Below are 25,628 nucleotides of genomic sequence, written 5' to 3' on the forward strand. Positions count from 1 at the left end.
GCATCTTCATACATGAAACAAGTGTATTAGCCACCAAAACATTCACTGGGGCTTAAAGATAAACAGCTTGGTTCTGGCCCTTATGGGCCTTTGCTTTCCCTCTCCTGACATGCTAATGACTACAGGAATCTGCCATTCCATGGAGAGGAGCAGAAGCTGTTCCATCTCATACAATTCCAGCAGGCAAGCTGAAATATGAAGCTTACTGTGCTTCTGTGGTCTCTCCTACTCTGCTTCTCTGAAACCAAAACAAGGTCCCAGCAAGATGCGGTTTTATAATGCACCAGTCCTTCCAGAATTGCTTCAGTCCACAGCACTAACCACATTTTCTGTGGTGCTGCACCCTGTTTGGAATTTTTTTCTGCCCATCACAAAAGAATACTTGCCTGATCAAAAAGCGTCCTGTTCACAAACAACGTGTTGTTGGGCTTGGCGAGCTGACGGGCAAGGAAGGTAAAGAGACAGCCAACCTGCGATGGGGTGAAGTCAGAATTCTCTACCATGACCTGAGAAGCATCAGAGAGAAAAGGGGGAAACAAAAACACAGGCCATTGATTCTGCAGCTGTCTCTGGGAAAGCAATCAGGACGCTGCAACAACAAATCCTACCCCAGCCATCCACACAATCTCCTGGTGCTAGTCCACCCTGAAGGTCAGAAGATAAGCTATCTTCCATGGCATTTCACTGTGTCACCTGAAGACACAGACAGTGGACGTGTCCTTGCTACATCACCTCTGTCCTAAAGCTGAAGGGGCTCGACCTCTCTGCCCTATACTCAAGGGAAGTATTCTTGCATGCCCCTGATTTTCGGGTGTGAGGGGGCTCCAAACCCACATTTATCTCCATCTCTGTAGTCTGTGCTGATCACTGGACATGCAACAGAGCTTCTGAGCAGAGAAATGTTGTCACGTGAGGAAAAAAGATGAAATTAATAATTTTAGGAGAAAAAAAAAATACATTTGACTTTAACCTCCAGGCGCTCACCACTTCAATTGTGGTATGCGGAAGAACTGATCAAACGACTAAGAAACGACTGTAGGTTTGGGGAAGTTTCTTTTCTCACATTAAATTAGCTGTTAGTCTGTGAATATTTTGAGAAACTTGTGGCTGTGCCGACTTGACTAGAAATTACAGAAAAATGGAATATCTAAGAGTCACTACAAAAGGGATTTGAAACCTGAGAAGCGCTTGTCACCTGTCTGGTATATGAAAAACAAGTGTGATGTGTCCTGACTTTGCTGTCTCATGCTTCTAAAAAAATCCTAAACACTAAGGGAAAGTGAAATGCCCCCGTTTGGAGAGTCCCCCTCCAAAAGCAGTGGGTTTAGCTGGGAGGAAATCCATCACCTGAGCAACTCTGTCAGCTAACATCTAAGAATGGCTCTAGCAAAGCCCAGGCACGGAGCATCTCACAGTGTATAACCTCATTAAGTCTAAGCTTGGGAGATAAAATTGATTTCTTAAAGTGAGCTGGAGTTCCAGATCCCCAGGAGATGCTCATGGTTATCTTACACAAGTGGAGGCAGACAGGTAAGACACGTTAAGGAATCCAGTAGAGCTCTGCTGGAAACATCAGCTAATGCTATCATTCTTTTTCAATCTTCATGTTCTGTGTAAAAAGGCTATTTTATACAGGAGCCTAGCCAGAATAATGTTAGCTAATAGCATTAAAATGTATGGCTCACTAAAATGACAGCTGTGTTTTATTCATTTTGGCTTTGTTTTTCGCAAATGGGGTGTCCTCATCAGTCCACGTGAAGGTGACAACACTGTACCTCTGAAACAGAGCAACCTTACAGAGGCTGCAGGCCAGCCATGTGGACCTTCTAAAAGACAATATATTTGGCAAAGATTAGAGCTGCATTAGCAGGATGTCTGTGTTCACCGAACTATTTTAAAAGTGCAGATATTTCTTAAGTGAGGTTTTTTTCCAATGATAAATTTAAATAAAGAGTTCTAAGTTTGGGTTTTTTTACATTTTTATACAAAGGGAGAGCAGATTCCTGACCAAGGGACTGACAGTTCTCACAAGACCAAATTGTTTGCCTGCAGATACGTTTAATCCTGTAGCACTTCTCACAATTGCCCTCCCTTTCCCCTCCAAGAGCAGGGTTGAATTCTGTCACGGTGGACATTTGCTCTGTGGCCAACAGCACAGAGTAGGGCTGTACACCGCTCGATCCAGCCTACGCCGTGCCACAGGAACACAGCCCACAGTAGCTCCAGAACACAGCTGCAGTGTGCCACCTCCTGCTGACGGCAGCTAAAGACACAAAAAAGCAGGGCCTAACCCAGCACAGGGCTAACAAACATCCTTACAGTAATGTCCTACACAGGCAGGCTCACAGAAGTGTCCCCACAGCGGCATAATCTCAGCCCCTCCAACACAGCCTCCTGCGGCAGCACTGTCACCAAATTCACTCGCTGGTGCCCTTGCTCTCGATGACAGTGACAGGGAAATGCTACTTATGATATGTTTATACATAAACAGCTTCCAAGTGGAGCTACTCATTATTAATGCTGACAGCTTTGAAGGGGAAAGCAACCGGCATTTGGCAGCGATAGCTTTTAATGAGAACATTCATTGTTAGGGAACACAGTCTGCAGATGACAAGTGATTTCTAGAGCACCAGGCTGATAACTCTGACATTCCTCTTCTCTCCCATTTACTAAAGATAGGCCTGTCATTCTGGGTATGTTACATCCCAAACACAGCGTTTACAGATACTGGGAGCAGGGTTTTACCAGAAGAACGCTGGCACGTTGCCAAGCACAGGATTCCTGGGACCTCCCCCCACCACCACCACTGGGAGGGGAATCAATGAGAAGCAGATAAAAATAAACTTAACAGTGCGGAGAGGAGAAATTTGACAACAGAGTACAACCCAGGTGAAATCAGAGACAGGAATGGAGACCTCTCTGTCACCATGTTTAACGTGCACGAAGCACCACTTCCCAATATCCAACCGACAGCCTTGGCCGAGGGGAATCCACGCTCCAGCCCACCACCTTCTCAGAGGTGTCATCCAGGGCAGGACTGGAAACGCCTCGTCCAAATTACAGCTTTTGCTGCACAGTGTTGTATATCAGTCAGATGTAAACACAGAGGTTAATTTTCAGGCACACTCACTTTCAGAAGTATGTCCACAATTCTCTGTTGATATTCCACAGCTTGCTTGTCATTCTTAAAGTCTTCAAAAGTCTGCATGAGGCAAAACACCGACACCTTGAGAAGAATGCTCGCCACTGCCAACCCCAAAAATACAAGCAAAAACAAAGCAGCAGCCATATCACAAAGCTGACAGTGCTTTTAAGTCCTTTCTGAGCATATCACCTAAGCACCAGGTTCCAAGACACAATTTGCTCTTTTCTAACTACCAAAACGATTCTTACATATTCAGGTAAAAGCAAAAGGTCCAGACAGAGAGAGGAAATTTGGTAAATTTGGATAGGAAGAAAGATGAATCTTTATGCAGGAGAAAGATGTGGGTACTAAAACACTCTTTAGAAATACATTATTCTTGTTTTACCTGTGCTTTAAAGATGACCTCTGCTATCAGAGTCTTCTTTGATGAAAGATGTCACTTTCATCAATCTCATTTCGCGACATAAATTACTATTATGATCTCCTCTGATATCTTATAGAACAGACATCAAAACTGTTCCTGCGTCAAGCCAGTAACTACTGGTTTAGCTAAAGCATGAACTTTTTAATAGGAATTTTACAGATCACACGTTACAAATCATGCATCCATGACCCAGATGAAGGAAGAACCGGCACTGTATTTTTCTCTCGGAGGAGATCAGCAATCTCTTACCAGAGCAAGAACATTAAGGAATTCCCGAGTATCGAAGTGCAGCAAGGTACGAACATAAGGGTAGACCTCTTCGTCCACGGATCCCTCAGTTGAATGCAGCCGGATGAGAAATTCAAAGACCTGCAATGAAAATTCAAACAAACTTAGGAGATTTCCTACGGATTTCAGATAACTGACAGCACCAGTACATGGGAAAGCGGCATCGTTACCTGCTTTGCACTAAGCTTTAAAGCACCTCAGGAGTCCATCAGTGTTCTTACTTGAAAGATGTTTTCTGCTGCTTGTTAGTAGGAAAAAAAATCCCCCTCCTTAGACTCGCCAACCAATTTAAGATCAAGCGAAAATTAAGGCTTATACTTGCAGACCAAAATGTGTGAAATTAGATGACTCCCTCCCCTTCCTGGCAGCTCTCCTGAGAAGCTGTGCAACTCCTCCTTATCCAGGGCACAGCTCCTCTCCGTGTCGGCAGTTCCCTTGGGAAGAGCCAGTCAAATCTGCCCCCACACTTTGAGGCACAAAGCTTTTGGCGCTCCCAAGACTGACTTGGGTGCTATTCCACTCTCTGTCTCCTCCACTGACTTCCTAGTTCCTGAAATCTGAGCATGTCTTTCAAAATGAAGGCAGCTCCCTGTACTGAACCACTCACAGAGGTGTCCAGTGCCTCCCAGGGAACGAACAGGGCAGCGACAGCTCTGGTTGTCTCAAACACGCTCACAAGAGATCTGGCTTCCAGCAGAGAGCGAGCAGACTGCTGCAGACTGACCAGCGCTCCTGAGTATGTGTGTTCAGACACGCACTGGGATCCCACGGAGAAGTGACAGGCAATACACTCTCCCAGCCATCCTCAGGAAATGCCACCTTCTCTCAATTACTCCTGTTCCAAGTTAATTTTCCGTCACCACGGTGGCAGTGAAGCCAGGAGGAGTTAGCAGCTTGACTTTCAGACTCACCTAACACTTCGCTGTGCAGAGAGGCCAGAGATGTAATAATGAGGTGGGAAAACTCCAACACAAATTGAAGTTTTGGCATGAGCCAGAGGAAGGAATATTTACTTAGTGTTCTTTGATGTTATTTCACTTTCTACTCCTGTCAATCCCATGTTACATGCACTTAAGCGGGGAAAATCCTCCAATATTAGACAAGTCATAGGCAAGTTTAGAAAGAAGAAACGACTACAAATTTCTGTTAACTTTGTAGTAAAGAATAAGGAAAAAACTTAATCAGCATTACTGCCACTAAAAACCTCTATGTTCCCACACCCCAATTTACAGTTGAAAGAAAAATGTTAAGCTTGAACGTTCAGATTACAACTGTGTGATTTCATTCTTTAAGAATTTATTTGGGATTTACAGTGGTATATACTCATATCACAAGGGTACAGCTATCAGATTGATGATAAGTTTTCTATCAGAAACCCATGAAATAAGACATAAGCAGCAGCTTCTAAAAACCTCATTTGGGAAAGTTTCCTTTTCAAAGGTTGCTCACCTGATTTTTAACCAAAGGTACCAGATCTTCAGGAATATCGCCCAATGGATATGCCCGGCCTGCCAAGCAGCAGCTATAGAAAAGGAGAGGAAAGGCATTTTTATTACATCCTGACATTAAACAGATTAAAAACATCCAAAAATAAAATAAACAGATTAAGAACAGCCAAAAAATAAAATAATTTAAATAAGCCAAACAAATGTATTTTGTAAATCATGAAAGCAAGCATTGCAGACAGCACTGCTGCTAATGCACAATAAGCCAATGCACTGCATGAATTTGCATCTGAGGTACGCCATTACACAGCAGAAAAGTAATAGGGAAACTCAGTATTTCTCACAAAAATCTTTACTCTTGCATTTTAGGAAGCAGGAGTAATGCAGAACAAGTAACACATTACCCATTACAGAAGAGTAATGTAGAACTAGTCACTACTGTGCAATCTCAGAATGACTTCCTGCAAATGACAGGCAACACAGCAAGCAGCAGAGCTATCCCAAAAGGCACAGCAGAAAGGGCTAAAATACAGCTTTTCAGGCTACGGACTCCTTGGACACGGAGCGCTGTGTCACACACAGGACAAGACCTCACTCAAACCAAATTCTGAAGATAAAGACATGGTCTTGCCATATCAGCAGCAACTTCAGCTCTAAGTCTCCAACTTTATCCTATCCACTCACACAACATGTAACAAGAAGCCATTGGAACTTTAAGTCAGCTGTACAAAGTAGCCATTGCTATTTTACGCAGCCTCTCAGATGTTGAAGCACACTCTAAGATTATGCAACTATAGCGAGTTAAAAATTTGTCAGGACCTCACACACTTTCTAAAGAACCTTACCTTATATATACAAGCAGCTTGTTGCCCATTACCACCTGCTCATCTACAAAACAAAAATTATTTGTCACCTTTTCTTCACAAGACAACATACGGACATGCGATTCTTTTTCCCAGCTGTTAGCAAAACACCTCATCTGACACAAAGGCAGTTTTACACACAGTGAGTCGAGCAGCTTTACGCATAGTAAATAGTACTAGAACACTTTCCTGTTCTCCAAGACCCTTCTATTGGGTATGAACCTTTTTGCATCCCTCTGTTGGAAGTGACTAGAGATATTCAAAACATCAAATATCAGAACTAGAAACCCCGAAAGGGAAAGAATTCTGTACCTGTGAGAGACTTCCCAGCGTTCAGTGGAGGAGCAATGACTTTGAACAGCTTCTGTAATAAGAAAGCAAGCACTGCTCAAGCAGCTCAAGGCAAAAAATCTGCGTGGTCTTAAAGCAGAGATCAATGGGGTGTCTTCCCCACGATCTCTGCTTTCTCACCATGGCTTACAATTAAAAGGCACAGAGGACACCAAGATGTGGCAAAGGATGCTTTGTTATGACATATGAAAAAACAGCCTTCATTCAATCAGATCTAATCCTAAGCACGGGGCGCACTAAAAAAAAAGCACGTTCAGTAGTCCCAGAAGTAAGAGTCAGAGCATAACTGACCAGCCCCACTTCCAGCTCTCTATTTCAGCACTACTGAGCAAATACCAGCAGGGCTTCCATCATGAAACACCTTGACGTCATAGCTACAGGCTTCAAGAGCCATTGGTACATCAGGCGCATCTTCAGGATTCCAGCATCAGCAGGGCCTTCAGTTACAGCATCACCCTGAGTCCCGTGCTACTGCTGACAGACACGGATCCCACCCAAGTGCTAAGAACACGGCCTGCCTCAATGCAAGGGCTGCTTCTAGCTTTTTTTCTGAATTCTGTACACAGTTAAGTTCACCCTTTGTTTCCATTACTCTTTAATACATATTAATATACTATTGTGTCAGCAGAGGAAGAACAGTACAAAGGACAAAAAGCATGGGGTGTCCACAGAACCTCTCACGCCTACACCTCCATCAATCCTATTGCACAGAAAGCTGATGCTTTCTCAGAACATCACGCCACATAAGCCACGCTCACCACCAGCAACAAAGCTGTTAGCAGACAGTTTTAAAATGCACGATCTCCTTAAGTCGTCATGTTACTCTCTTCTGCTGCTTTTGTTTTATGTTTATTTTATTAACACGCTCTAACTCTGCAGAGCATTGGTACCTCAGGAGTGAAATTTGTGTTCTAAAGCACAGTAATTACAAATTACTTTGCTCCTCTACTGCATCGAGTCAAATAAACTGCATATATCATACCTGTTTTCTCCCTTGAAATGAAAAAAAAAAAAAAAAAAAAAGAATATAGACACATTGAACGTGAAGATAACGCATTGGGTTTGAAATGCTGTTTCTCAGGAAGACCATTGCTAACACACAAATAACTGACTGCACTGGGCATCTTTCCTACCTCCATAGGACTAATGAAGTCATTCATCCCACTGTTGTAGACGTAGATCATGGCATCATAGAGATGGTTTTCCCAGCATAGAAGAACTACCTGCAAGGCAAACAAAGCACAACGTAGATACGCAGCTGCTCTTAGCTCAGTTTCTCATTGCCCAGTCTCTCAAATACAATCTCTGTCCCTGCACTTGCGTCGTCCGACAGTATGAGTTAAAGCAGAATGAGAATTTCCACTTGCAAAACTAGTCTCTGCAAGGACCCCAAATCCCCAAAGGGAGTATCCAGCTTATTGCTCACACTGCAAACATGGAATCTAGCAGTTTAGATTCTGACATTCATAACCTGAGTGAGGTTAAGGAATAAAAAAAATTTTAAAAAAATCAGTTCTTCGATACTCTTGATTGCACTAGTTTGCCTTTTGGCTGGGTTAGTGAATCATTTTGTCAAGCTCCCAAGCAGTTCCCTCCTTGGAATGGAAAGCCATGCTGTGGAAACAAAAACTGGCGAAGGAAAACAGGACTACCCAGCAGGAACCCCTCCTTGCTCCACTAACTTTGTCATGCAAGAGCTAGCGCCCGAGCAGAGCAGGCTGGCAAGCACCAAACTGACAAACGCAACTTCAGTTTCTAGTGCCCTTGCAGCCTTTGATTTTAGGTAAGGCACTCAAAGCAGGGAAGACTGATTGTGAATATCAGACTAATCCTGACGGACTAGGAGTTTCCAACCCATTCAACTGCTGATATCTATCCCAGGACACAAACTGGGGGAGCAAACCACGTTTGTAGGAGTATGCAGGATGGACACAGCCATGCTAAGGAATTCCCATATTCACTGAATTTGATCCCAGGGACACAGGGTTAAGTTCTGTTACAAATTAGCGCCCAAAAGGCATGAATGATTTAGACTACATAAATCTTGTCTGCTGAAAGGTGACACCTTGTTTTCCATGTGCTACGCTGTGCTTAAAAGCACAACCAGTTCGCATCAGTGACTAGGGCATGTTGTGATGTATTCAGAGGAACTCAATACGGTATACAGTACAACAGCTCACCTGCTGTATGTCTAAGCTGGTGATATCCATATGCACAATGCAGGCTTCCAAGTTCTCCAACCTGTTCTTGTCTTGGAAGTGAAGCAGCAAGTCTTTCATCACTTGAGCTGTGATTCCCATCAGCTTATCACTTAAGATATATGGCTCCAAGCACTCCAGAAAGACGCCTTTAGCTACAGAATTCTCACTCATCTTATCATATATCTGGTTAAATAATAGATCCCTAGAGGGAAAGAAATGTTTAGTTATCAAATAATCTTACTAAAATCTCCTTACTTATCTACTTTCTGAGGGCTTCAAATGAAACTCCATTTTCTCTATTTCTCAAACTCAGGAGCTGAATGCCCTGTTCAGCTCCTATACTGATGCAAGTTACAGGCAACTGCACAGAACAAATCTATGGATGCTGCAGCACAAAACACCCCTGCTGTTGGAGGGGAAATAATGACAATAGGAAAATCTATCAAGGCAGCTGGTGTTGGGGAAACAGTTTGAGGCAAACTTTTCTTCCTCAACACATCAATGAAAATTTAAGATGCGCTTTTCTTTGAGTACTGAGTACCCTGACTTTAGTATCAGTTTTTACGCGTTCCTCTAAACTGTGATATATGATACGATAGAATTCCTCTAAACCATGTGGTATTATAGGAGACAGCACTCAGGACTACACGGGTTGGAGGTCCACCTTGGGAGACAGGCTTGCAAACTCAGACTTACGTGCGCTGGAGTAAGAGACTGTAATCAACTATGACAGGCACCACGTCCTGCGGAAGAAAACACAAAAAAAGCTGTAGGGACTGCCAAAAATCCTGCAGAGCACAAAATGAAGCCTGGCCAACACAGAGCAGAATCAATGAGTTATCTGAGTCAGCTGGTAGCTGGCATGGTTACAGGTTTTCCCATATGCTCTTTCATATGGACAAAAGCTCTAATCACCCTTCTGCAGAGGACAGAGGCTGTACAGGTTCTACTCTGCCACCTGACTGTGACTAAGTCCTGATTTCATTAGAGCACACAACAGAGGTGAGAGTTCAGGCGAACCACAGCGATATTTTTCAAAAATAGACAAGTAATTTTTGCAGCAAAGCAAGGTCTGATTGAAAAATTCAAAACATCTATACAAGAGAGTCCTCTAGAGCACCATACCTGAAAATGTTGTTCCATAACCTGGATTTTTCCTTGGTCAGGACATTTCTTCAAAGTCCGATCGGCGTAATGGAGAAGGATTTCAACCATCTGAATTACAATAAACAAGAAAATTCACTCACATCCTACACTAGAGGCCTTACTTGGTAGTACATTTAACAGTCTGACTTGGGGGTTGGCAGCAACGTAAACTCTATTGTCCCATTTTGGCTATGACCTATTGTGGGCAGGAAGGAGAAGGGGGAAGAGGCTACCAAGAGGCAATGGCACGACACGGCATAAAAGTGGCTCAGTTGGATACTGAAGGCCTACGCTAACTTTAACTGACCGAGACACTGGGCAGCCGGTCTGCCAGCAAATTTTCAGGCCAACGAATACATCCTGAAGCACAAAGCTCATCTGGGCCGTGGTTTTTACCCAAAGCTTAAGTTATAGTATCTTAAATACTAACACTCATTTACCTGAAAATAAGATATCCACGAAGAACAAAGTACAGGTGAATAATTATTGCAATAATTACGTATTTTAAACACACCCTTCCCAGACACAGATTCCTGTAACAACTGAAAAGGACTAGTTGAAGAGTTTATTCCATGTCCATGTATACATGGAGCAAAGTTTTCACCCTGAGAGTCAGCAGGTTATACACTGATTGACACTTGCCAACCAGAGGTCAGGAAACTCTGGAGTTACCTACAAAAATGGTACCAGAGACCTCAAGGCCTGGATGATAATGTCACATTTTGCTTTGCTACTGCTGCAGATTTTATCCCCACCTTTACCCAAAAGGTATTTCCAACTCTCTCCTAAATCCTGCTCACAGCCTTAGCAAGAGGCACATGTACACTTTCTAGAGTTAGTTGGACTAACTTCTGGAGGACAGAAGCCACCCCGTCCAAGGACAGTTAGTATCACATCAGCATACGTGAAACTCCGGTTAGGAAGAGATCAGTGACTCACTCGGTCTGCAATGACTGCTTTCCGCTTGCTCGTGTCCCCAGACAAGCCTAGAAAGAATGAGGAAGGGAAAAAAGAAACTTTTCTCATCTAAGCTACAAGTGGACATGTAAATCCCACAGTTCAGATGCCAACACTACCACCCTTAAGACAGAGAGGTCTTATATCTAAGATATCTAAATACACAATTTTGTGGTCTACTTTTAGCCTGCTCTTCTTTTGAAGAGCTTATTCTCCCAATGTAGAGACTGTTCCAGCACAGGAATGGCCAGAACAGATCTGAGTGCTGTTTAACATTGAGAGAACAAATAATGGAGGGCTGTTAAAGACTGTACATGAGGCTAATTGCTGGAGGATGCTCTCATGCAAAGAAGCTGAATTAAATACACTGTAAGAGCAAACAATTCTCAAATGCCAACTCAAAAAGACAGTAATTCTTTTGAATACTGAAAAACGAGTGGCTTAATTGCATTACATCCATGCATTAAAGGAAGCACATGTTCCTATATTAGCAAATTCACAGCAGGAGGATCTTATCCTGAGAACGTGAGTCCCATCTGTCAAAACCATCAGAAGTTATTGACTGAAAATTCAATGTGTCCGGTCCAAATCAGACCGTTCAAGCCACAATTTCTGGCATAATTAACATGTTTATCCTAACAAGCTAAGTGCATGCAAAGCATCCTCCTTTATAGGAAACATGGTGCCAAACCCCAGCAGTTCTTTCAGTCAGTTGTATAGTCAGAGGAGACCTGAATGAAAGTACCTGCTTGGCAGAGGTGACAGAACATCACACTGAAGATTACCTACAGGTCATGCATGACCTTCAGGAATATTCTACCACCTGGATCCACCTCCTTCATGGCAAAGTGACAACAGACAGGAGTCGTAACAAGTCTGATTTTCATTTGAAAATAGCAGGCTGCTAAAGGGACTTATGATGCTAAAAAAGCCAAATCAATCCATATCAGAGGTGTTATTTCTGCCAAACCCAACCCTACTTTCTCTTCTTCAATTCAATTATCTTCCCTTTTTTTTTTTCCCCCTAAAACAGTGATTTCAGCACATGCATAGGTTTGAAACCTTCACTAGTGGTTTCAATTAAAAAAAAAACAAATACAACACACACCAACAAAACTTACCTACTACAGCCTTTGCTTTACCTTCATAAAAAGACCAAGCTAGAGCCAGGGCATCAGTGAGACGCTCTTGTTTCAGCAGGTGATCAACTCTCTAAAATAACAAGTCATACCGGACCTTAGTATTACACAAAAGATGATCCCCTCACACTTAAGATCAGCATTTACCAGTAGCGAGTCATGATCCCTGACAGCAAGGGGACAGGAAACATCAGCAGCTCTCAACACATTGCAGTAAAGGAGAGTATCTCAAAAAGATTCTCTCACATGCACATTTTCTGCTGGGCAGTTAAAAAAAGACAAAGAAATGTCAGGGCCCAGTACATCAAGTCCCTGTGGGCTGCATTTTAGGTCAGACGCTTGATGGATGGGAGACCCACAGTATCAGTGAGTGTCTGCAATCACAATAAAAGCTTTCCATTCCCTGTCCTTGCCCCATCACTTAGAGCACAACAAAAAGCTCTGCCATGTTTTCAGCGTACAGGTGTACTCATCCTACCTTTGGTTTTCTTCTGAGTTCACAGTCAACAAGGACTGAAGTAGGTCGCGAGTCTTCTACTTTAAGGAATCATTAGCACAGAAGGCTGAGCACCACTAACCACTAGTCTTCTTATGCCAGGTAAAAATGTTAAAGTACTCTTTGAGGGAAGAGAGATCCTGAGTCTCAGACCAGCATTGTGTACTGCAGCAAGAACTCTCAGCTTGACACCCTAATACCTCACACACTCCATTGCAACTCCTGAGAAAGTCCCCTACAATAACGAGGCCTCCAGCACATCAGAAACTACAAAGTAATTAGAAGGAGGTTGGCTCAGAGCATATAAGTTGTGACTGACTTCTGAATTCTAGGAAAACCAGCACATTAAATCATTGGTCAAAGCAAGACTTTTCATTAACAGTTTACCAGAAGCAGTGACTGGCTGGAGGGAGAATTAGCAGCGGAAAGCGATCTTGGTAACAAAAAGCAGCAATTGTATCAAAGTTCAATAGAGTCACATGGAGGAACTTATCACCCTGGATGTGTACAAGAGCCATAAAGCAGGTAAGAGGAAAAATGGTGAAGGTTGTTGCTTCAAGGAGAAATATGAGACTGGAAAAAAAATTATTGGGGAGTTCCCTGAGAATCAGCCTTGAAGCCCCCTTCTACATAATGATTTGGTCAAATAATTTGGCATAAGCTGAATTTACTAATGAAGTTTGCTGGTTACCAACTGTCAACATATAATATGAGACAGCTGACAAGAAAGACAGAAACAACAGGATGACCCCTAAGGCTGGTTATTAGAAGTATGAGCGAAGAATGAATGAACAGAAGTAAGAGTCCAATGGTACGAGCAACTTAGAGCAGAAATAAGAGTTTGGCTATGGGGTACTGGTGAATCTCCAGAGTGCCAGAAGCCACAGACATAATAATGTAGCCAAAGGAACAGCAAAACGAGCCCCAAGGATGTGTGAGGAACGACGTATCTGGCAGAGAACGCAAAGAACAGGTGACATTGTGCATGGCACTTATAAGACCCTACGCAGAGTAATATGTGCCAAAGTGTTTATGTATACTCAAGAAATCAAGCACAAAGGAGGTGCGGAGAACAGTGACTATGAAGAAAGAAAGGAATGGGAAGGTATTCTTACAAGAGGATGATGAAAGAGCTTTGCTTAGTCTCGCAAAACAAAGTCTGAGCAAGAACATGCATACACTGAATATACATACTGCAAAGTTATAATCCAGAAAGGAAAACCTGCTGTTTAACGCAAGAGACAAGAACAACGCAGGAACAAATAGACATAAATAGATCACCAAGAACTTTAGTGTGGAACTTGACAGGGTTTCAGCTGTCAGAGAAACAATGTTCAAAAAAATAAGTCTTCTACCAACAGAAACAAGGATCTAAAATCCAATTAACTTTCAAGGTAGTCTTTGATGAATTTTACGGTGTAATTCCTGCAGTAGCTGGAGATGAAATATAGGAAACCAGATTTCCTTCCACTCCTGTATGTTTATCTGGCAGATAGAAGGCTTACACTTACACAGCCCTCCAAAGACATACCTTGCACTAACCCTGCCTTGTTAACAGAAGCTGAAACATGGCGAGGCATTGTGTCTTGCTTGGGAGAACAAGGTCTCCATTCAGCCTGCAAGCTCATGTAAGCAGGAGTCCCATAGCATCCCACCATGGAAGGCAGTGTACCTACGGTGCTGGCTGTGCGTAGCAATCGGGGATCCTGAACACAGCGCTCAGGACATGCTTCACAAATGCTCCCCCCTCTCATGCTGTATTTAAGGAATTCAAACCTACTAAGTTGTACAGTTTTCCTCTCAGCATACCTCTCTCCAGCTTCTCAATGTCATGACGTGAACAGACTAAAAAAGGAAGAAAAAAAAAAGTTACTTACAGTTGCTTACGCAGCCTGTGGTACCCCAGACCCAGCAGAGCATGATGGTACTATGAAGCTTAGATGAAGCTAAGTAAAGCAATCCTCAAGCTTGGCACGGCAGGAATAAATTATATGCTTATATTTAACAGAAAACATCCTCTACATGACCTCCAAGATACCACCCCTCATCACTTCTTCCCCTACGTCCGCATGCCATCCTGCAGGCCACCTCTCTCTGCCTTTTCGCAGACAGCCTGCACTGCAGGACAGGAAAAGCGAAAAGGATATTCCTTTTATCATTCCATGCAACAGAGTCTAGTTTTCCCTATTGTCTTATTTTCTTCTGTTTACTCACTAGCGCATTTAGGACAGAGGAGATGTCAGTAAGGTAATGCTAAGTCTACCTTTAAGCAGCATGAACCAGGATACTGTGAAACTATGACAGTGTCTTACTTAGCCCATACCTTGGCTGAGAACAAATTATTGCACATTTCTTTAATCCCACAACATAAGTGCACAAAGAACCCACCCCTGATTCACATCTCCATAGAATAAGAAATTGCCCTTCTCCAGAAAATGAACTACCATCAACAGTGAATGCCCTGCATTTTTATTAAAAATTCTCTACATTTACCTTCGTTCCAAGGTAAAAGACCTGACCGCCACAGCTGCTGATGGACTGATAACAAGCTTTCTCTCCAACCAATGCCTACAGGGAGAAAAAGTACATGTAAGTAAAATTGCTTTTTGTTTTTGTAAAATTTCCCAAGAAGCATACATACACTTGAACTTTAGAGACACTTTGTAATTCAGAAATCAAAACGAGGATTAGGAGAGAACACCACAGATTGCTGAGCAGTAGGAAGTAAAAAAGCTCTGCTGTCGCTCCTTCCTGCTCGCGAATGCAGTTTAAAGTGCTACTGAGCTCTAGCTGCCCAGAAAACACGATGGAGTAAGTGCTCTGTGTCTATCCTCAGATGCAAAAAAGTTATGGGGGCTCTTTAGTTGCCATCTGCTTCTTCACAAATCTTCCTCAAAAGCCAATGTCAAGGAGACATAGATGGAAGGAATGTTACTGAAGTGAGAGCTGCTACAACAGAAGTTTGAATGCCAGTGACCAGTATTCAAAAGGCTGTATTATGGGCACATTTACAGTGTGAGAAATGGAGGGTCACATCAAAATTATAGATTTTACCACAGTGCATGGGCAGCGCTTGCTTCCTACTCTGCTGCACAGTTACGCAGGGAAGAGCAGTTTGTCCTGTACTTTTCTCAGTCTGGCCAGGTAGGGAAGCTTCCCAGATCTCTTCCCACTGCTGAAAAGTGTGCCCATTCCAGGGACTACCATAACAACACTTCCACCTGCTCAGCACACAACCCAAGGCTGAAATAGCAGATATTCCCTGCATCTTTCTTTAGATGCTGCAGTAGAAGAACAGGGTCTGATGGTCTTCATTCACAAACCCAGGCATCTTTGAAACCAGGATATCTCTTATGGGAGTAGCAGCCTCATCTAAGATTTGCCTTCCAGAGTGTCTGCAGAACTAACACAGGAAAAGGTATATTTCTGATCCTCTCAGTCATGGGGAGAGAAAAAAAAAGCTTCCCATCAGAAATTGTCCTTGACTTGAATTGCTCTGGAATAGGTTGTCTTGCAATTCCTACTGCAATGCAAGGGAAGAGACTGCCTGTTTCACATCCTCAGTATTTCAAAATGGCATTATAGACTTCAGATCTCATCTGCCACTTACAGTCTGTGAATTAAGCAGGGGTCTTTTCTAGACTTACAATAGCACTTTAACAGGCAGCACTTATTTGGGCCCAGTTTTTTCAAGCCACATGTCTCTGGCTTTAATGGTAACCACCAGAAGTCCTCACAGGGCACTGCAGAGTTTCTGGAAGTGAGTGAAAAGCTCTGGATAACGACATATCCTAGCCAGCAGAGCTCGTATAGCACCTCAGTGCCGATCTCTAGCTATGTTCTGTGAGGTTGTGCCTGGCCAGTTCCAGATCATGTGGCATAGGCTAACTCACACTAGACTCCACCTTCTGACTCTTTCTTCCCCAGTACACATCTGAATGTGTACAGTACACAGCAGAAAGAATGACAGCAATGCTAGCAGCGTGAAGCAGATAAAGCAGTGAAAGCCAGATAAGCAGCAGCTATGTAGCTCAAAAGGCAAAGACTCCTCACAGATCTGGCTGGAAGAAGCACTCTGTCCCTTGGTGCAGAAAGGGAACCATGAGAGAAAGGTCTTTTTTTATGAAATCCTGCCGTCCTGCATTGAAGGCCTTTCTCCCTGGGCTTCTGCAGCTGAGTCATGACTATATGCTGGGCCTGAAGTTCCTAATCCAAACTACAGACCCACATGAGCCTTCTGCTAACTGTTTGGGTCAGCAAGTCTCACAGGGCAATGCTAGAATAGAATAGGAACCGCATCGTCCAGCTGTGGAGCTTCAGAACCCCTGGGCTATCTCTGGTGAAGCACTGGGAGGCTTGAATGCAAGGACGGAAGGCCCTTTCCTTACACACACTCTTGGCAATTTTTTTCCAAAATAGAGAAACACTGATTTTCTACTGAAAGCAACAATGTGCCCCGCAACCACGGCCTTAAAAACCCCTCCACAGTGCAATACAAATACCACGTCAAAGTGAGTCTGCTGCAAAAGGCACAGGTGGGTTACAGGAGCTCTCAGGAGGCACTGAAATTAACACCTACTGTAGGAATAAAACATGTCAGACACCACACGGGCCAGGGTCCAAAAAAAAAAAAATTTAAAAAACGGCATGAAAGTCAAAATAAAACAAATAAACAAAAGAGGAAAAAGTAGAAAACACAATGTTTGAAGTGTTGCAACTTCCAGTTATATGGATGTTTTGGGTTTCTTACTTCAAACAAGAAAGAAGCATAGTGCCCAGAAGTGTAGGTACTATGTTTCGTCCGCTCTACCCCTGCATGACAAACTATGAGATGAGGGCAGGGAACGCATGTACTGCACAGGCATTGCTACAGGAGGGTATTTGTTGCATACACAGTAGAAAAGCCTATAGGAGTCTCTTGAAAAATAAAGCACATCAGCTTTTCTCCTGTACAGAGTATTCCAAAGCTTGGTAACTTAAGAGCAGCTCCTAAAAACATCAATGCACAAAAGGAAACGTGATCTGTCAGTTGGCCACACCAACACCACGTATGACTTCTGAGATGCTCCAAAAAGGCTTTTTTTCTGAAGCTCCAGGCTTCCACTTAGGGCGTATCCAAACCAGAATTACCTAACATGAGCGGGTCATTTGTGCCTACCAGGGCTTCGCTGACGTTGCCTCCCGTAGCCAGCGATTTGAAGTGGCTGCTGTTGTAGACTAGCTGAACTTCCGAGATCTCTATGGTCTCCAGCTCCTCCTGCGTCTGACGATCTATAACATGCAGCTTCTCCACACTGTCCAGAAGCACTGCTGTCCGTGAGTTTATCCACTGGAAAAGCAACAAATTGCAGGTTTCAGCAATGCATACACAATTAGAGGCCAACTGAACAGGCTCTGGCCACATCCCCAAGTATCAACACTGGAAGTTCTAGGATGGCTCGTCGCTTTGTTACTATACACGGTTACTTCACAAGAGCACCCACGCATAACTCCAAAGGCGGAGACAGGGAGGCTCCTTCTGGAGTATCAGCTTTAACACTGAGAAAAATTACAAGGAACCTTCTTCACAGAAAACACCTGTAGACAAACAGCAACCCACCAGAGTTGGTGCACTACTTACGCTCCAGCACACTTTCTATCCAAAGGTCTCAAAACCAAGACTACTACAACACTTGTTGTCAAATACCTTAGGAGGTAAATATGGCATCAGGAGGCATTAAAAAGAGAAAAAATACATCTAGGTTTAACTCAAAGCCTGTCATCCACATTCTGCGGCTTCTACTTTTATGCCCCAAAACCCACAAATAAAAAGGCTTTTTTTGCTGCTTTTAAATTATTTTTTTTTTCTAACAGCCAAGCATATTTGTTAACAAACCTCAAGTTCTAGCTGATGTGGATGTCCATCTGGGTATTTTGGCATTTCATGTTTCACTCGCTGTATTCTTTAAAGTGTTTTAGAATTGAACAATTTTTTTTGTTGTTGAAAGCATCAAACAATTATGGTGCTTTAGCAAGCACTCATGTATGGAAACACCAGACTTCTACGGAGCCGATTACATAGAGGTTTGCATTCTTTTTAGTGAGACTATAGAATAAAAATCTTTCCTGCCAGGTTCTCTCTGGCTCTTGAAAATATTTCCTCAACAAGGCCACCCCTCCTTGCCAAGAAAGGGCCATATTTTTGCCTCCATGCTACTAATTCTTTATCCTTTAGCTACTACTTGCTATTTCACTTGTGCTGGTTTTCCACTGAGTCTCAAGTTTAAGGACATTTTCAGTTAGTTAGCCCCAGCTAAACACAGACGGCTCTTATGCTACATTTGTAACGCCAAAAAAATAGAACTATTCTATGTAAATGTATTGAGATACGTATATAAGGAAACTAGTGCAAAAAAAAAAAAGTTAACCATTCTATAGTATTGAGACTTACAGTAAAGTTGATGAGGTCATAGTGTAGATGAAGCTGCCTCTGCTTAGTGACATGTATTGCACCAGTATCATCTCTCTTTACCTAAAAAGAGAAATTGGACAAGGCTGACTCAACCCCAAAGACTTTCTTCAGCTCAACCTCTCTGTTCCCAGAGGGCATCACACCAACTCCATGAGCCCGGCGCTCCCTCAGACAAGCCCGCTGAGCCTGCAGCAGCAGCTCGCACACTTCTCAAATGGAGCGCACTGTCTCACTTTCAAAAGCACTCGTGTAAGTGAGGAAACAGAAGGCTCTGAGCAGGGGACAGTAAAAAAATATACGCCCTCTGCTGGATCAATTTTAAATCCCTATTTGTACTACAAGAGTTGTACCTCATACACAAGCTGTCACTACATGTGTTCAAAGGATTGTTCCCCCCTGCCCCGCCGCATGTATTATACAGGGCAGTTCAGCTGCTGAAAGGGGTGCAAACCTGCAGCATTCATACACAGAGTACCAAAGGAGGACTGATTCTCATCCACTGACTCCCAAGGGGCTCAGCCCCACCGGAATACTGCATTGAAGGGAGACGCTAGAAGACAGCTCCCAGTCAAGGGTCCTCTCTCGTCCCATGCTGGAACTACTGTACTTTCTGCTCATAAAGTCAGAACTACTGAACACTAACGTGAAACTGGCTTTAATTCATCATCATCTTAAAAAGCATTCTGTAAGAAAAATAAGGTTTTTTGACAATTTGAAGTACAGCAAGAGGGACCTGAATTCAGGCAACATGGCTGTTGTTCAGTAACCTCTAAGCAGAGCAGCACCACCGGCCATAGCTGAGATGGGTGTCTGTGCAGAGGCTGATGTTATTCTGTACACAGACATCTCCAGCAAGACAGGCTTAAACATATACCCTTTTCTTTCTCCCCAAGCTTACCAAAAGAAAAGACAGAGGAGAAAGAGGATTCAATCCAGACAACACAATATCCGAGTGCCTGAGCAAAGCTTAAGGTCCCAGATGATAGCAGAGCTGGGAAACAAACTTAGGACTTCAAAGACAAAATGGCAGATTTTCTGAAGCCTGTGTACCGCTCTCATGCTGAAATCAGACATGAAATCAACTTCAAACTACCATGTCTGCATGTGTAACTTCTGCAGATCTGAAGAGGATGAGCAGCTTGCCCTAAAGTCACATGCCAACAGGACCTGAAAGCTGTTGTCTCTTAGCGGTTTATGCAAGTTTTTTGCCGACTCATGTTTTAAAGCAAAAAATAAAATGCTATCTCAAATTTATGCTATCTCCCTGAAAACAACCTACATTCTTCTACCTCCAGTAGGAATGAGACAAGCTCCAGGTCATAGCTTCTGGAACACATAAAGCTCATGCCTCCAGATTCTCAGGGAAGAGCACTGACCAGCAGGTTTGTTTACCCCAGCGGGGTGCAAGCTGCAGACCCCCCATGCGCAGATATCATCCTTTCACTGAGACGGAGGCTCAGTCAATTGAATATGTGACTAAGATGTGACTATCTGAAAAGCAGCATAAAACACCCAAGGCTTACCAGAAGAAAATGAACAACGTCTCCTCGACAAAATGCAAGCATGGGGTTCACAGAGTTCTGTACAGCCACAAAGTGCCACGCCAGAAGAGGGACACTAGAAGGGTCCATCTGTTAGACAAAAAGGACAGCCGGTGTTGAAGGTACGCAAGGCAGAACCTCAGTTCCAGGACACATGGTGTTCATCAGCTGCTGCTCACTAGCTTTGCCATGTACACACACTGGCTGTAAAGCAATTTCCTGGGCTGCTGCTGAGCAGTAGCTTGTGCTCTTTGGTTCAGCCACATGCTTTAGGGGCAACACGTGCCTCTTGGGACAGTCAGAACAAAACCTGTGTCCTAGCTGCTTACTGTAGATCCAGTCGCACATGGATTGATGGACTAGGACAAGCTACAGCTTGCTAGCAGCCTCCTCTCCATTCTCCCAATCTAACATACCCCACATTTTCTCCCAGCTGCTTCTCCAATAGGAAATATAGCAGCAACTAGTGGAAGCAAATAATCAAGAGTTTAGAAGACTGTTTAGTGCTCTATTTCCGCTTTTTTTCTGTCCCTGCAATTAAAGTTCTATTGTATGGTTCTTACGTAAAGCAATGGCCCCAGCCCAAGGTGACTGTAGCCATCATCAGGTCAATGCCCTATCTGTGGGTGCGACCAGGAGGCAGCAGGGAATGCAAGAAGCTGAGGGGCTCCTGAGTTCCTACCTTCCTACTTATTGGAGAAGTTCAGCATTTTCACATAGGTACAGCTCAAAGCAGCCTTTTCACCTCCTCTCTGCCCACAATCTGCACCCATCAGACCAACAGCTTCCCACTGCGATTCCACAGTGCTGAGTTTACCGCACGCTGACAAACTAGCCATACCAACCACCTCGCCCTAATCCCATCCCCTTCACTTTAGGATTGTAGCCATAATCCAAAAAGCAACTGTTTGGTTTCATTACTCACACGACCATAGGGAAAAGTCATCCACACTTTCAGAGATGGCTTCAGGCCAATAACCAGTATCTTCAAGAAAAACAAAAAGGCAAAATAAAATGTTTGAGTATACACCAGAAAACTTCTCCTTTGTGATTCCTCACACAAAGCCTTCTGCAAGCAGCAAGTTACCTTTGTTAGGGAGGCCATGGCCAGCAGGGAATACTGGGTGATAGGATGGTCTCTCAGCTCAACTTTTGCGTGTAACGGTTCAATACAGCAAACTTCCCCTTTTGAGCCACTGAAGAGACATCGAGACTCACAGGTTCTCACTCCCATAACCCTCCTGCAAAGAAGGGAAATAGCTTGGTGGCTAGTTATTAAGAAGAGATCAGCCCAACAATCTCATGAAATCTCAAGAGTGATCCTTCCTAAATATTGGAGTTTTGGTTTTTGTTTTTTTTTTTTTTTTAAAGTCCTTTACACAGCTTCAGGGATCACTTTTAGTGCGTCACTGAAAGCAGTCCCATACAGTTGCTCAGATACAGACAAGAATTCCTTAAGATCTTATTTAACAGCAAAGTTCTGCAAATCCCTGGGCATGATCAGACTCCCTAGACTGTCCATCCTTCCTCCTTGTCCTTCCTCCTCTTGAAGAGGCCAAGAGCAAAATGAGCAGTTACTGCAGGCAGCTCTCACTAATGAAACAAGGAAAACCAAGAGGTAGCACTTTTATGACAACTACCAAGACCCCACAAGGAATGCCATGATTCTGAACAAAACATTGATACCTTAATAACTTAGGCTATTCTTTGACTACTACACTGCCAGAGAGCACCTTGCCTCAGCTGTGAAATTATACTGCAGCCCTAAGCGATGCCTTCAACATTCAGACAGTAGCTTTATTGGTTTCAGTGGCGTTTTTGTGCTTAGGTTTTAGAAACTATGACCCAGTATTAGTTTCTTGTACTTTCTGTGGGTACTTAGGAGTTATTGTCTTACTTAAATGACAGTTCAAATACGGAGCCTCCGCTGTCATTGCAAATTGCAAGCGTCGGGTCATCTGTAAACTGAGCAGATAATTAGATTAAAAGTGGCACTGAGAAATAAACTACAAAAAGAAAGGACAGAAAAATGTATACTATGGCATTATTAAGAGCACACAAAAGTATGAGCGTTGTACCTACCAGAAAGACACCTTTAACATACACAGTTGAGACAATAACTGGGGTTTTTTTTTTATGATGTGTAAGAAAAGCAAGATTTTGTGTTTCATCTTTACCCCTCTAGTGAGCCTCAAGCTAGATTTTGTTACCAAAGTCCCATTACTTTCTATTGCAGCTCAGAACTACAGCATACCAAAACCTGTGTTGCCCTAGAACACCTCACAGTTCAAGCCCAGGCGCTGGTGTCAGAGCTGGTGAATGAGCTGCAGTAACAAAAAGGCCAAAATCAGAAGCATTCAGAACTCCTAACGATACCAAATAATCAAGATAAAAAGGGTCACAGCCACAGCTGAGGCACCCTTCAGGAGGACTCTGGAACCCAATTATCAGCAGCACAAGCATCTGGCCTCTAACGCAGTGCCTGAGCACTCTTCAATGCGGGTACTGCCATTAGGTGAGGAGCTAGAGAAGGGGGGCGCTAGGAGCAGAAGATCGGGCACGTTCATCTTTATGCACAGGGCAAAGATGGCAGAGACGGAAGCGTGGAAGATGCAGCAGAAGGGGGCACCTTCACCCCCACAAAACACTTTTGGTTAGCCAGGTCAGACCAACCAGTACATGAGAACCTGTCCTTGAGCAACGCCCCCCACCAGACCCACTACACTAGTTCCATGTGAGGCACTGTATGGGTCTGGATGTCCCAGCAAGGTCCAGGAAAGAAGAAGAGAGAGAAGAGTTTTGGTGATGCACCGAAGTCACTGCTCTGATCAGGCTGCCAAGGAGCATTATGGCCCGGTAGGAGAGGTCCACATAAAACAAAGCCACGCACAAAATCAGATATGAGTTTCTGTGTGTGACGACAACACTATGTTGAAAAAGAAGCCATAGATGATTTCTCTTTCAACCAAAACATTCCCAAAATGTTACTTGAGAAACTGCTGACAGAAGCTGCTTTCTACACTTCAGTCTCTTAAGTTTCCAGTTGGCCAGTCACGTAACCAGTTCAAACCAACGCAAGTTTTAGAGAAATATATTCTAGCAACTAACTCTTCATAGATTTTGACATCGGAGAGAGGAGTTATAACAGACAACCAACTGTTGTTTGTTACAGTACAACTCACAGCCGATACTATTATTTCAGCTCTCAAAATACTCAGTTTCTTTTTGAAATAGAATTTCTGCTCATTTTTCTCATCTCTGGATGCTATCGCCACATAGCTCCTAGGTAGCTGCTCTCATCTGTAAATCTAACAGTATTACACTAGGAAAGTCAACACATCTGACTGAACACAAGTGTCTTTTAAAGAAGAAAAAAAAGAAGCATACAAGGAGTACATGTAGTGCTTGTTACCTTGATGTGCAAAATGGCTGTTCCTGGTGGGTGGGCATCTGTTATTGATCGTAGCAGCTTCCCACTGGCCAGATCCCACATCGTGATCTGCAAACAGATTGTTCTCAGTAGGCACATACTGCTAAGAGGTTCTCTCTATCGCCTTGTGTGTTAGTACATCAATAAATTTTTATATTCCCTCTATCATCCTGGGTTAGTCATATCAAAGAAAAGCAATCTGAAATCTGTTCCCACCCTGTTTTTACAAGCAGTTTACTTATCTGCTTACACTCTCATTGACAACATTAGAGTTATCTTCTCGACTCTGAGTCATGTCCTTTTGGCAAGCTCTCACCACTTGCCAAAACTCAACTCGCAGCTATTTGTCTGATAACCCAATTCAAGAATGTAAGATAACTTTGCTACCACACAACACCGCTCAGAGTGGTTCAATGCATTTCTCTCTCACAGAATCCGTGAACAGTTGAATAAGCTCTGCTAACGCCCGTTAGCAAAACTCAAGCATCTACCATGGACCTTGTCTCTCCTCTCCTCCTGTGTTTGTTGAGCATGACAGGTCAGGTAGGAGTACACAGCTTCACTTGTGCTTGGATATTAAATTCAGGCAATTTCTCAACTAAGAAGCAGGAAGTCACAAACTACTTACTGCATAACTGAGGAATATTTAGCCCAGAAGAGCCGAGATTACAATTTTCATCAAACTTTTTATTGGACATACTATTTTATATTGTTCCATAAATCACCTATCAAAGCCTCGCAGACCAGTTGTTTCAGAACTGCTGCTCCAAAATATTTTATTTGAGTCTCATTCAAAACAGGCCACTGCTCTGCATGGATCAAGTCTGTATTTCCACGTGGTGCGGAGCAGTCTGTCATTTAGCCCTATCATAGACACTGGAGTGTGTTTACTCTAGAATGAAGGTGAAAGCCAAAGGAGCAAAGGAAATTTAAAAATTAAAAAAAAAAAAGCAGCCTCCTTTGTATTCCATGGACTTCTAAAATTACCAAGTTAATGTCTATCCATTTTAGTTTAGTTTTAGTCTTATAACTTTTGTTCACGAATTGCCTTCTCTCTTTAGGTTCAGAGAAAGGCATAAAAACAAAAGAGCAGACTCAACCCCTTTTTCCTCTGCATTAAAAGCTACGCTGCTTTCATCGTGCAACAGAAATAAGGTATTAGTAAAAACGAACTTTGGGGATAGATATGAGTTTCAAGAATTGCAAGTCATCACCACAGTAAAAACCAGCTTTAACTACAAACATAGATCTCACAAAGTGACCTAGAAAGACTAAGGTGGTTGTCCTGGTGTGCCATTGCACGTTTCAGTTTATCAGGAGCAGGACTTATGTCACAACAAGCCACGATTAATTGAATCCTTCACTATATTCTGCATGACTCATTTCCTCCACAGAAGCCTACCCCAAACAACCTGCCTGAGCTAGCTCACTGGATGCACACTGCTGCTCAGCACAAAAAACTACTAACAAACAGCTCCATATCGAGTGTGCTTGGCTTGGAGATATTGTCACCTCTGGACAGTCCCTCGGTAACAGCCTGCCGAAGGACAGAGCACTGGATCATCTCATCCTACGGGAATTACCTGTCCTTTCGCAAAGCCACACAGGAGCCTTGAACAGTCGTTGTTGATGCTGAGAGCAGAGACAGCCCCATATTGGGCCCCAACAGCAGTGCTGCCCAGACAAAGCCGAAGAGCCTGGTTTTGATCTAGAGAATTGGTAAGAAATTAAAGAGAAAGAAAGAGCAATGA

The 25,628-nt window shown here is 43.3% G+C and overlaps 1 protein-coding gene across 4 annotated transcripts in view; it reads right to left on the reverse strand.

Moving 5' to 3' along the window:
- VPS8 (VPS8 subunit of CORVET complex) overlaps window positions 1–25,628 on the reverse strand; it is an 81,890-nt gene that overhangs the window by 40,450 nt on the left and 15,812 nt on the right. For 3 of the 4 annotated variants that reach the window (XM_063338237.1, XM_063338236.1, XM_063338239.1), the window contains 22 exons: window positions 25,461–25,585; window positions 23,860–23,946; window positions 22,345–22,412; window positions 21,535–21,688; window positions 21,373–21,432; window positions 20,430–20,537; window positions 18,886–18,966; window positions 17,614–17,784; window positions 14,949–15,023; window positions 14,265–14,300; window positions 11,942–12,032; window positions 10,803–10,849; window positions 9,843–9,932; window positions 9,414–9,460; window positions 8,697–8,919; window positions 7,650–7,739; window positions 6,478–6,529; window positions 6,148–6,190; window positions 5,307–5,379; window positions 3,819–3,938; window positions 3,131–3,202; window positions 387–506 (listed from right to left, as the gene is read on the reverse strand). In XM_063338237.1, the coding sequence (XP_063194307.1) occupies window positions 387–506; window positions 3,131–3,202; window positions 3,819–3,938; window positions 5,307–5,379; window positions 6,148–6,190; window positions 6,478–6,529; window positions 7,650–7,739; window positions 8,697–8,919; window positions 9,414–9,460; window positions 9,843–9,932; window positions 10,803–10,849; window positions 11,942–12,032; window positions 14,265–14,300; window positions 14,949–15,023; window positions 17,614–17,784; window positions 18,886–18,966; window positions 20,430–20,537; window positions 21,373–21,432; window positions 21,535–21,688; window positions 22,345–22,412; window positions 23,860–23,946; window positions 25,461–25,585 (2,033 nt within the window). The remainder of the gene's footprint in view (window positions 1–386; window positions 507–3,130; window positions 3,203–3,818; window positions 3,939–5,306; window positions 5,380–6,147; window positions 6,191–6,477; window positions 6,530–7,649; window positions 7,740–8,696; window positions 8,920–9,413; window positions 9,461–9,842; window positions 9,933–10,802; window positions 10,850–11,941; window positions 12,033–14,264; window positions 14,301–14,948; window positions 15,024–17,613; window positions 17,785–18,885; window positions 18,967–20,429; window positions 20,538–21,372; window positions 21,433–21,534; window positions 21,689–22,344; window positions 22,413–23,859; window positions 23,947–25,460; window positions 25,586–25,628) is intronic. The other variant, XM_063338238.1, reaches the window with a different exon arrangement.

Source organism: Chroicocephalus ridibundus, chromosome 6 (genome assembly GCF_963924245.1).
Source record: "Chroicocephalus ridibundus chromosome 6, bChrRid1.1, whole genome shotgun sequence".
Lineage (NCBI taxonomy): Eukaryota > Metazoa > Chordata > Aves > Charadriiformes > Laridae > Chroicocephalus > Chroicocephalus ridibundus.